General features: G+C 47.3%; 1 protein-coding gene across 1 annotated transcript; it reads right to left on the bottom strand.

Annotated features, from left to right (window-relative positions):
* Window positions 1–706: 706 nt before the first annotated feature.
* LOC128724938 (uncharacterized) lies at window positions 707–3,044 on the bottom strand. The gene is made up of 6 exons (XM_053818660.1): window positions 2,897–3,044; window positions 1,994–2,152; window positions 1,829–1,916; window positions 1,236–1,716; window positions 991–1,174; window positions 707–915 (listed from the first exon to the last, which is right to left on the bottom strand). The coding sequence occupies exons 1-6, from the start codon at window positions 3,042–3,044 to the stop codon at window positions 803–805; spliced, it is 1,173 nt and encodes a 390-aa protein (XP_053674635.1). The 3' UTR covers window positions 707–802.
* Window positions 3,045–12,983: the final 9,939 nt, after the last annotated feature.

Genomic DNA, 12,983 nt, shown 5'->3' with positions numbered 1-12,983 from the left:
ACGATACTCTGGCCCACCCACCATCAATCACGAGCGCAACAGTGGAGCATGTTTGCGCCGTAAAGCAAGGCCTTTAATAACGTTGCCATTTCCAAATCATCGCTCTGACACGCCTCTGGCCACTAGAGTGTGGGGATTCGTGCGGAAACCGATGCGCCACGGGCGCCCCATTATTGCTGTAATGAAACACTAATTTACAGCTTTTCCCCGTCACGGCGTGACGCAGGATTTAGTGCTATCGCGTTTGAATTCGCGTCTAATTGCTCGGTTCCCGTTGAATGGCTTCGAAAACGGTTGCTCTTCGTGGGTTGGAAAACGCAGCGATGAAGGATGGGTAACACTGCCCAAATTAAGCACCGACAATTCAGCGCCGGCTAAAGGGCACTCGAACCGATGTGTGAAATGTAATTTAATTTGCGTTTCTCGGTAGCCCATTCGCCGCGCGATTGGTCCGATTGGAGTATCACCACAGATAGGTAACCAATACGAAAGATACCATGATTAAGGATCCTCTTGGAATGTGTTAATTAACTCAATAGTCACACAACTAAATATAAAAAAGGCTTAAATATAACGAATAAACAAATTAGAACGCCAATATCTAACAATAGGATTCGAATTTTTATTTCAAGCAAGGACCGTCAGTCCTTACTCATTTCATTTACATTCAGCTACATTAAATAAATTCATCTATCTAAGCCCTATTACTCGCTCATCAGTCAACAGCTGCACAATGTATAAGCCCCAAAAGTACGTTCGACAGAGTCCAATAGGTTTACCATTTCCCAGCTCGAAATCCGCTTCACGCCGCTGCACACGCATTTTGAGCGTAAAGCAATCGAAAGCCCCGATTCGCTACATCCGGCGTTTCATTTCCGTTGGTCACCGTGTACACGACAAACGGCCGGGCACTGGCTGCTGAGGAGATAGAGTCGTGAAAGGCATAAAGTGCTTCGAAGAGAGGTCACCGTGGACACCTCGTTTACTTACTAGTCACCTCAGGAAGCCCAAGTCCGCAAAATCGATCGCTCGTCAAACCGGTCGGGTTCGTGATGACGATGAAATCCGTCGTGCAAGCCGCTCCAGTCAAACTCAAGGCTGTCGTACCTAGCAGAGTGGGATCGACGGCAACCGCATCCATGGATAATGTGAAGGCGTAACGATCATTTGGAGGCTGTGCAAAGGAAGAATACGTCATTCAAGGACACGTCGAGCTTCCCAGCCATCTAACTCACCAACGAGTACGTGATCGAACACTTTCCGGCAGCAGTTCGTATGCAGATACCGTAGTTTGTGTTGGCCAACTGTCGACTGCCTCTCGCACCGACCGTGTTGAAAGCCGGATTTTCTCCTAACCCGTAATTGAGACTGCTGATCTCACCATCCGTATCGGTGTAGTACTGAAGACACCCAGCAGGAGCACGATCCGCGCTAGCACACGCGATCTGCGACAATTCGATGTTCCACAAACGATTAAACGAAACATCCCCGTTCGTGGCGATACGAAGCGAGATCGAGCCGCTACCAACGAAGTTGACGTACAGATGCTGTCCAGTGTTTTCGCCACAAATCGGCACCACCGAAGGACTCGCACCGACGATCGTAAGTCGGTCGGTGTTGCAGGCTCCATCTCCTGTTGGTTGGGAAAGCGTAAGCGAGCGAAAATCGATTCGCAGCTGGCAGATACCGCTGGTTGGAGTGACCGTGAAGGAACAGCTGCGAGATGGAACATGGAAAAATTGGAACTCGTTAGAAGTCGTTGTGGTTCCCTCGGAGGGAATAAAGCATCACACAGCAGGATCCCAGTGGTACATTGAACAGTACGTACGTTCCACCGTCGTTGTACGGTCCTGGATAGCCGGCGTTCGTGAAGTACGTGCTGTTGAGCGTCGTCGATCCCCCGCAGGATTTCGTATCTGCAAATGGAAATGCGGTCGTTTTGAGGGATTAAAACCAACGGCCCAAGATGCACTGAAACGCTTGCACTACTTACACACGCAACACACGGCTTGGTTCGTGCGAGTACTGCAAGAACCGGACGCTAGGCCACCGTTGTCCTTGCATTCGCCAGCGATCAGACAGGTACCGCTTTGACCCGCAGGGGACGTACACGGTACGTTCGCGATACGGCCGATCGTGTAGAAGGGAAAAACTGCACCGAAACAAAACGCACAAACGAATGAAACGAAGGAATTAGTCGATATTTCACAGGACCAAACCACCTATCGGTCGGTCGTGGAACGTGATGTTTGCCCCGACGTTGCTATCGGGAGTGTGTTTCGCTCAATGTGGCGTGAAATATTTCCACTGTTATCTGAAACCCCGTAAAACAGCGACGTCCCGGTGGGCCGCGTGATGGAGTGGGCAGCTCCACTGGCATTGGGCTTTTATTTTCCTTAGCAGAGAATTCCCAACTTGAAGGAAAAAAGAAGGTACAAACAGAAGGCCCAAAAAAGGACCCCACGGTGTTACTAAACTTTGACCGTATAAATTCCATTTCAATGAACGCCGCTACGTGTACGTGTCTTATCTTGACAGCATGCTAGTAGAGAACAAACACAAGCTAGCTGTCAAAATGGCATCAAGCCTGAGATAGTAGGCGTTGCTTTCACCTTTTTTTTTGTTTTGTTCACATATACTATATTTTCCTTCATGACCCATTCAATCACCGTGAAAATTTAATATTAGCTTTTTTTTTCTCAGGATAATGTGCAGAATGATGCCATTTTATCGCGACAAATATCACACCTAGCTACCCGAAATGGCGAAAGTAGCACACGCAACGCGTTGGTCAATTTGCGAATTTTCCCATCCTCAAACTGGCCAGACTTTGCCAGCTTGACACACATGAACGTCCTCGTGATTCTAGCGCAGACTCCCGTTCGACGAAACTCACATCTTCCACTACGTTGGCCAGCGTGGTCCGATTTCAGCTCATTTTTCACGCCGTAAAACGATTCGTTCGTGAGCGTTACGAACGCGTGCAGGACGACGCCTTGAAGCGCGGCAAAACACAGCACTACAGACCACCAGCCACTGACCATCGTCGGGATGTGCGTGAACAAAATAAAGCCTCAAACGCAAATGAAACACGCACGTCACAGCTTCCACCGCGGGAGCAACCAATGTTCGTAAATCTGTTCCAATTCAGAACGCTAGCAAGACTGCGTCGCAACGTTCCAGCTCGCGACCACAAGCTCTCGGTTAGATCTCGGAAGCTAGACACCGTCCCGCACTAGATAAGGTGATAATTTCCTCCCAGTGCGAGCGGAACGGGCGTCGTTCAGGTCGCTAGCCCTCAAACGTGACTTGTCCAGGCTCACATGGATTGGGTGCTTTGCCTGGTATGAAGATGTTAACCCGCGTACACTGCCTTTGAATCAGAACGCGTGGCAGCTCGCGATGGCGTACACACACGCGAACTCTGGCGAACGTTGGAGGGAGGCTTTCTTTTTTCACGCGTCCACAAACGGAGAGTGAAACCGCACCCGCCGGACCAACTTTCTCACGTCGCAACGGCCACGACCCTGTGCGATGTTTGCGCGAACGTTTAGCTTGCAGCGAGACCATTGGCCGGGAAATGTGGGTCAGCTGGCCTAGTTTGTATGGTTGTTGCGACGCGGTCATCGGTCAGGAGTTCTTCGAATGTGCTTGATCGGGAATTTCTGAGCCTATGCAACGGAAAAACCCACCCCATGAAGGCACTGTGGCAAAGACAGATGTTGAACGTCATAAACCTACAGCAGCATCAAGATTTCGGACATTCTAACGCTTGTTATTGTGTTGAGAATTTCGTCTTCCTCATCATTAGCTGCGGGTTTATCTTAACCTCTTCCAGGCCATCGCATTTCTCAATCTGAAGCCGGACCGACGGGCTCTATATTTCTTCACACTCCACTTCAATTACTGCCGTGCTGTGGAGCAAAATTCTATTTATTTATTTCGCAAACGCACTCGAATCCCGCACGCGGGATTACGTTACCAATTTCCCATTCCATTTGTGCTAGCTCACCGGCTAAGATGGTGCAAAATCAACAAAATATAAGCGCTTTGAAATGTACAACCATTCGAACAAACTGCAAACTGGATAGGCCGTGTCGTTTTCGTCCTCGCCACTCATCACTTTCAGCCGATCGGCGCCGTTGATGAAAGGTTGTTGAAGAAAATAAAATCGTCCCACTCCACTGGCGTTCTGTTTGATGTGTTCCTCTGCTTGCGTGTGTGTTTCTGCAGAACAGAAAAGCAGACTCCACCGACTACAACGAAATAAAAACCATCATCCCCGGCCGGGGTCGGGCAAATAGCGGAGCGAAAATGTGTCAAGAAAACGCCACAAAGAGGTTGTGCCTGTTTTTTTTTGACGTCCTTCGTCCTAACTGCTCCGTACTGGCCACGAGGATCGCTCTTACCTTCCGATCTCGTACCACGAGCAGGCACAAAAAGGCATCGAATTTAGAAGTCAGCATAAACCGCCACCTGGGGTGAGTTTATTTGTTTTGATCTCATACACCATAAATATACTCTCCTTCGCTCCTGGAAATACACCGGAGGTGAAATATTCGTCCGCGATTTGGACACCACCCGCAAGCGCCTGATGTAAAACACTCATACAACCATTTGCACAAGCGCGTATGTGTGAAGCGAGTTTATGAAAAAAAGGACTCCGAACGGATCCTGCTAATCCACTTGATGGGATTCTATATTTCATGGCAGGGTTTTATGGTGCCCATTCCCTGCATTCCGACGAGTCCACCCAACGTTGCGTGGATTGCTTTTCTGTCCGCCGTAATGGGCGAAGGAAAGCTCCTTTTCCGGTTCCTCCCCACCCCGTAAGTCTAATAAACATCTTAAGATGTTTGAATGTGTTTTAAACGGGTTTAAGTGTTTATCTCGCACTGGCTCATGAATATTGCAACATGTACATTCGACGCGTACCCGCATTTTCGCAATTCGCAAACCGAGCGAACCGGAGGCACCGTTTCTGCTGATTCGAATGGTCTGGGGCGCTTCGTACTTTATTTATTTGCTGTAAACTGTTGAGCTTGGATTCGCTGGTCGTATTTTACGTACGTTAAGCTTGGCTTTTGGAGAGGGCGAATAAAATCAAACTCAAAGTAAATCAATTCAACGTAAGCAGAGCTTTCCCAGAGCACTTTCTTAGTCCTGGAATGTTTTGCAGCTATGAAACAATATCCCAAGGCAAAGCCATGCAATAACAAGCATTATGTTCTACGATTTACATGATCCTTTGTTTCAGATAATTCTACCGAATATCCTTCCCTGAAATATGAAGCTAAAACAAGCAAATCATCTCGAATGGCTTCGATTGGCAACAATCACACGGTTGCTCTCGTTTTCATTCGCACGTGTATGCCGTCACCAAAACAGCAATCAAATGTCGAAAAACATGTCGTCCTTTCCATTATTCATTGTTGCCGCGGGGCTAACATGAGTAAATCTAACGAATATTGCATTTTAGTTTTCTTTTCTTCGTGCTTCAACCGGCATGCTGTGATCTCTGAGACACGTGTGCCGTTCTCGTCGATATTTCGTTCTCGTTGCCAACATATTCATGAGCTCCATTTCTTCATTTCTCGCCTCATGGCTGAATGTCTGGCTTCTCTCGTCCTTGTGTACCATCATGTGTGTTGTGTTCCATCATGCGTAATTGAACGCGATTGAGCTTTGGTTAAGTGGATAAACTAAAATCATATTTGTTGCAAACGAGAAGCACCGGAATTCACGCACGTGTTCTTGGCATACTTTTTACGTATGATTCGGTTATATGAGTGTGATACTTTTTTCTCCAACCTTCGCTTAAGTTTACCGCAGCGCCGAAACACCGAACGTTGACGAGTTCGATGGATTTGAATGCACTTATTCCAGCCTCATGCCTACTGACCCAATTTCCAGCGAGTCACGCAGGGAAAAGAGCAAAACGAGCAAACGAAACCCAAAACGTCCCACACCGAGCGCAAAGCGTGGCACGTAGCACGCAACACGAACGAGCGTCCAGGACTGACAATTCCCAATCGCATCCGCACGACAATCCGAGCACACCAAGCGTCCTTCGAGCCGTCCTCTCGAGCTGTCACCGCAAAGAGCATGACCGAGCGCGTTTTCCGACGCCCTGGAGGGTGGAGACCGGCTTACCTTTCCGCCGGATGACTTCGAAAGCCATTCAATTAAGCTAAATGTAATGAAAATGCTCGAACCCAGGCCCGGCGCTTACTCTACTTAATTATATGCCATTTGGTGTGTCCAGGCGTCCACGGCGGGGCAGAAGACACGTCCCCGGTTGGGTGATTTTGGTCCCAGCCATTCAAAGCACGAGATCCCGATAGTGCGAACGAACGATCGGAACCAGCCTCGAACCTGAGCCCAACCGGCAGGAACAGGATTTGCTTCTGATCCCAGGCTCAAGCACTTGTCGCGCCAACCAGCTTGCAAAAACGCCAACACCCAACGCTGGCACGGCCGGTTCGGTTTGGGCATTTCGATTTGCGTGTTGCTTTGGTTGGGGGCGTTGTTGGCACATTTACACTCCATCACCTCACCCGCGTGGACGAGATTGTTGCCGTGTTGTCTGCTCCCGAGCTTGGGGTAAATCGCTTCAGTAAATTAGAGCCATGTTTGCGGAGCAACAATTACTCACGAAATCCACGTCCCATGGTCGTCTAGGTGGCAAATTCCTGCGGGATTGTGCGTTGGGTGCTGACAGATCAGAACTTCAAGATATACCACCATCAGACGGGTACGATCGGACGAAATTGTATAATGATAATCTGTTTCCGAGAGCCATGGTTCTGGGTTTGGGGCCGAGTTGACATCTTTTCCACGCACATCTCCCGGCGTGGCGCACATTCACAGCAGACACTCATTTCGGATAACAAGCGTGCCTGTTTGCATACGCTGGCATCTGCGATTGGCCAAAATTGCACGAGCTTAGTATGCTTGGAACCGGCGTGCATAATCACTCATTGCATGTTCGAACTAGGACCCCATTGGAGCATCTCCTTCATTGTCGGAGAGCAAAGCTGGCCATTCATACGCTTGCTCTGGCTGGTCGCACGGGGAGCAGGACTTGAACTAGAAATTGTTCTTTCGTCGCAAGCTGTCTTATCTTATCCAACTGTACGATTTATTGCCCGTTAGCTTAGATTATGCGTGTTATTCACTGATCCTCAACCAAGCAAAGTTAATTAAGAGCTTTAACAATTATCCTCAAATATCTAACAGATGAAAGCCGGACCTTTTAAGGATTTCTTATTCCGACAAAGGCACCTAGCATAATTAATCATAAATACGATAACACTTTCAGCATTTAATGACACACGAGCATGCCGTTCTCGGCGCTAACAGAGCACCCTTGAATCCGGTGACACGCGCAACCTTCCACGAATTTTCTCTCTACACTTTAGCGTTATAAATCCTTCCAACCCACATCAACGAGAAAAACCGCAATAATGACGTTACATTTCCCAGCATGCCTCCATCCCAAACCCGGGCAAACCCATTTCAAGTGGGACACATTTTTGGAAAATTTGCTGTTTATTTAATTTGCCTCGCCTTTAGTTTTCCCGGCCCGTTGCATTCTCCTCGGATGTTGGCGTGCCAACACGCCCTGCTTCTCTGATGGTTTTTTTTATTGTATCTTTCGTTCATCTCGATACGGCGAAGAAAAAAGGGCCATCCCACCCCACCGCACGAAGCGGGAATGATTAACCAAATTTGGATAATTAACGGAAACTCAATTAAAGAAACACCAACCCCGGCAGGGAGTGCTGGTTGAAACAATATGAAGCATTCTCGAGAATGAGGAAAAAAAAGCAGCGTTTGTTTGCTTGCCGAGCAGCCAAAAATAAACTGTAAATTAAATTAATGCATGGTATGCCGGGGGAATAAAATCTATGGTAAGTTAATCTACTCATCGGAGAGAAAGAAATATAATTTCTACGTTTTGACACTCGCTAGATTATGGCGGCGCAAGAAATGCAAAAAAGCAACACGCTCCGGGTGGTAATCGAGTTTGTGTAATTGCGCAAGTTGAATCGGCTGCTATATTTTCACATCAGACCCTATGCGGTTGCTTGAAGGGTGGTTTATGTTCTGTTGAGATGTTGAAGGCAACATATTTTACTTCAGCTGCGATTACGCTTCGTTTCAAACTCATGTTAATGCGTTATTTAATTCACTCTTCCCAACAATCAAGTTCGCACACCAGAACAAGCACGATTAAATTATACCGCATTGCTATAAACTCCAACCATTAGACAACTTAACTCGCTTCAAAGTCTTGTTTTTTTTTTGCATCCTTGTGCCACCACAAAACAAATCCCACCACAAAAATGACAGCCCATTTCATAACCAAACATCAACAAAAACAGAGCCTCATTTACATCCCAATCTCCTTTGAAACCGTTCCCGGAATCAACGCGAACGCCACGGGTAATCCCGCGATTAGCTTATTGACATTCCGCCCGTTCCGCGTTAGACGCGCGACCTAACTTTTCATGCTTTTCCAACGCAACTTGACCGATGGCCGTCGTCCTTGTATCAGTTACCCGAAAGAAAGCCACCGTGTACGCTGGCACCCATGCGATCCGCTTTAATCCCAAATCACTCGTTCCGGCCACCTACCGTCCTCAGCTGGGTTTCCCGACCGGCCGGAAAACGTTTATTTCAATCAACCAAACCCGGAGCTGGCAGGCGGCCAGCTCACGATTTAAGGACCAATTTGCCCGAGCCCTCCTACGAACGCGTCCGGTGCAACCCTGGTCCTTGGCCGAGAGAAAGGCCTCAGAAAACAAGCACAAACGAACACAACAGCTGCAAAAAAAAAGACCCACACCTACCGTGGAGAAGGTGTAAATGGTTCCGATGTGACCCGACGGTCACGTACCGGGTGCGGCTATACGATACCGTGCCAGTGAAATCAGCTGTACCGGGTAGCGCTTCCCACCATCGAGCGATCCTTCCCAAAGGACCCACGAGCGCGGGTGGGCGTTGTAATCATGAAAATTAAATTTATTCAAATTAAGAGCACTAAAGTTTGCGTCCCATCCCACCTTACCATGCACGCCATTGCCGCGTTTGCCTTTGTTCGGCCAAATTGGACGTCTCGCAAACGCGGCCATAAAACGCACCAACCATCGTACGTCAGGTGAACACCGCGGTGTCTACGCCGATGGGGGCTTGTCCGTGGATCGCGCTTTAGCTTTGATGCTTCAGGACCATCACGCCCGCTGTCATTGTCACGCGTCGCGCCGAGGTAAACGAAACCCAAATCGCACGGGCAAACGCGTGGGCTCTTTTGCACGTACCTTGATGAAGGAAAAAGTTTGCACACGCAGGACCTCCGTGCTTCGTGCGGGTTTGCAAGTGGACGGGAGTGTGCCATTGTTTTTTCTTCCGTCGCTAATGCTGCGTTTTCCACCCCATCCGATACTCGTTCCGTGCCGGCCATTTTTCATTCATCTGCAGTGCTTAAATAAACGTATTATGATTATGCTTCGGTTACGTCAATAGCTGCATCCGAGGTGAAGAGTTGCTCCTTTGCAAGTGCCCTCGACGGGGTGCTTTGGATGTGCATTAATTTTGCATCGCCATCGTTTTCGACTTTCGGTTTGGGATGGGTTGACCCCAAACTTCGGGGAAACTTCGGGAAAAACTTTAAAAGATTATGTAAAAGCTCCATTAGTGTAATAATTCATGTTTGGTATTTCTTTAGCATAGGATGCAACTATTAATCTAAGATTAACCTAAAATGGTAAATACGTTCCCGAAAGCAACGAAAGAATAAAATCACGGTAGCTCTTAAGAGTACTGCAAAACTGCAAGCTTTTATTTGCGCTCTCAACCACTCACTCGCCTTGGAATCCATTTATCGTTTTCCTCTTACACTTCTCGCAACGAAGCACACCGCAATTTTCATTTGCGGCACAATTTTTACGATACATTACTCATCCGCCAAATTGAAACGGACCAGCTTTTATGCAAGCCACTTAGCATCGTTCCAATTTAAATTATCCGCCGCAGCAGTAACATCGCATTACGCTGATGGCTCATCGCTAAAAAAAACCCACCCAAGCTCCGTCTGTTTCCACCGCTTCGCTCCCTTAGCTCGCGCTTGTAAGTCTGACCGTTTTTCTTCTCCGGCGCGTCCAACGGGAGGAAGGAAAAAAACCGTTCAGGAAGCAGCTTTCCTAGCTATTTCCACGCCGCAGGCCGCCACAATCCTTAAAGAGCCGTTTTTAATTTCGATTTCCATTTTTATCCTTCTTTCAAACGTCCATTTATGAGCCGCCGCATTTGAGCCGCAGAACTGTCAATGAAGGCGCGTTTTATGCTTCATCGACAAAACGTCGACCTGCAGCGTGGAGTTGAGGCGATGGAAAAACCAGCTGGAGTGTGGAAAATGTGGCCACGGCAGGACGGTTCGCATCGTAATCAAAATGAAATGCGATGGTATTATTCAAATAAGCCGCTGCCACCGTACCGGGCCAGTTCCGGTTGATCCTTTAGACTCAAGCTTTTTCACCTTTTACTTGAGCTTTTTCCTTTTCTTCCTTTACTTTGGCTGACTGTAAATTATCCCGAACGTCAATTGGGCTAATGAGAATAAATGAAAGCAGATTAAGGAGTTTTTGCTCGCGACTATTGCGAGGATCATTGTAAGAAACCTTGTTGCTGCTGATCAAAAACCATCAAAATGGGTATTAATGTGCTGATTATGTTATTTAAGGAAAATGTTTGTCCATTTTCCCTGTGCGATAAATAAAATAATTTAAAATAACTTCATCGTAGCTTTTGTTGAGTTTTTATGGCTATTTTCGAAATAACGTTTTTGGCACATTTTGCTCTCGTCGGTGTATAAAGCATTAAAGTATCCTTTTATCCTGTGTTAATACTTATTACCTTCTAACATATAAAAAATTGATCAGCACATTTTTGAGCCATCATTGGCCCTTTGTTATTTCTTCAATTCATTTTATCATTTTTTTTACACATTTTTCTCAGTTTATAAAACATAACAACAGTTTATCGTGTCTAAGCGCGAACGAGCGAGTGATGAGCGCGTTGAGTGTATTTTAATTCATAACACCAAAGACGTAAATTATCAGGTTGAAATGGATGATGAACATTACATTAGCCTCCAAGCGCTCTCGCACCCAACCAAGCCCGCACAAACCAGCCCTTCACAGGGCGAAAAGGTATAGAAATCCATCATTACCGGGCACACCAGTTCCCTTGAACCCAGTCCCACCGAGGTGAAGTGGGCGCCGACGGGCTCGTTAAAACTTTCGTAAATAAATGCATGTAATTTAATGTTCGCCCCAACATTCCGCAGCGAAGCCTCCTGACTGAAGCCACCACCGTAAGCCCCAGGATTTCCGTTACCGCGGCAAGCGTTTTCCGATTTTTCGCAAAAGCTCGCGCTCCCTTCCGTGTTGCTGTTTCGTCGTGGCATATTTTTGTATTTTCTGTTCGTTGCCTTGTACGGTTCCAACGCAACGGTCGCCTCCCATGGGTTCATTTTGCAACCCAACTCGTCCGTCCTTCCCGAAGGGCAGCTTTTCGTTGAGAACTGCCAGCTAAATAACGTCCCAGTTGGACGGAGACTCTCCTGGGTGCGTTTTTATTCCAGCACATTTTTTTTTGTTTTTGCTCATTCCATTCCTCCCACAATGTAGTGCGGCTTGGTGTTTTTGCCCTTTGCTTGAGGCCACACCAAGCCGCCTGCACTGCGTAAGGGTTTTCCGTTCACGCCGCTAATCTCTCGTCCTTGCGCTGACAAAAACCACCCCCGGCGCGTCGCAGACTTCAAATCCTCTACTTAACACCCACCGGTCGGTTGGCCCAAGCGGAAGTCGCAACCGATGCCATAAACGCAAACCAGACGTTAGCCACGGACGACGAAGCCGGGATGGTCGGTCGCAAGGTTTCGCCAAGGATAAAACAAAAATTACCACATACACACCGACACGAAGGCAGAAAGGCGAAGGAACGAACCGAAAGCGGAAACGGAAAGAAGAAGTGTAAAGTTAACTTTTAATCATCTCATTAAAAATAAAATCTTGTAACAAATTTATGCTATCATTTTACATTCCGCCCGCACGCTCGCTGGCGCCGGCCCGGTTTTGCGGTTCGCCGGAACCACGAAACAAAAGGGATACGCCAGCGGTGGCCACTCGGGAGCTTTTGCGTTTTCGTGTCGTAAGGATTAGCCTAAATGGCGGGCTACCAGCGCAATCACACGATCAGCCTTCCTTTTTCTGCCAGTGGATGGATGTTGGTTTCGAAGTTTGAAAAATTAACTTACCTCTGCTGGTTTCCGCGAAGAAGCGAAAACGGGAAAAATCACTAGCATACAAACACACCGGCGAATGTGAAGATGGATTCGTGTGTTCGTAATGGGCCCCATTGGGACCGCTATGTTAATCGAAATACTTCATGATGCCCCTTTTTTTCGCCTCCTGTGCCTTCGAACGAGACAAAACGGCACAACAGCGTTTTATTAGATCGCAGGGAATCGCTCCATGAGGCAGTAATTATCGCTTAAGCTGAGCTGCGAATGAGTTTGTTTTATCATGCGGTAACTTACGCAGCTTTTGCGTTCGACCACAGCATAATCAGATATGAACGTTTGTTGCTTTTTTTGCTTTAATTTCAAAGCATTGCAGATCTGCACGAGAAAGTGAGCTATTTCTAGAATTGAAACAGCTGTTTCATTTACTAAAATGCATGAATAAAAAATCACGCAATTCCAATAGCTCCACTTGCACGCCTGCGATGTAAGATGAGATGAACTGCTAACTCATTTAACCGCAAAGAGAATACCTAAACCACAATCATGAGCAAATGCCTTTTGATAAGCGTTTGGTTTACCATTGCTACTCTTCATTACTTATCACGCTGAAGCTAGTAAGCTATGCTCAGTTCACTACGGGTGTTTCAACAACGTGCGTGTTCACTCGTTCAAG

This window comes from Anopheles nili, chromosome 3, assembly GCF_943737925.1.
Source record: "Anopheles nili chromosome 3, idAnoNiliSN_F5_01, whole genome shotgun sequence".
NCBI lineage: Eukaryota > Metazoa > Arthropoda > Insecta > Diptera > Culicidae > Anopheles > Anopheles nili.
This window is presented reverse-complemented; position numbering and strand designations above follow the sequence as displayed.

What these genes read in the sequence shown, in the direction of transcription:
- LOC128724938 (XM_053818660.1), bottom strand. Translation starts at nt 3,044, where the DNA reads ATGGTCAGTGGCTGGTGGTCTGTAGTGCTGTGTTTTGCCGCGCTTCAA. An exon ending in CCGTACAACGACGGTGGAAC is followed by an intron (nt 1,717 to 1,828) that starts GTACGTACTGTT and finishes TCCATCTCGCAG; the next exon opens with CTGTTCCTTCACGGTCACTC. An exon ending in TGGGCTTCCTGAGGTGACTA is followed by an intron (nt 916 to 990) that starts GTAAGTAAACGA and finishes TCTCCTCAGCAG; the next exon opens with CCAGTGCCCGGCCGTTTGTC.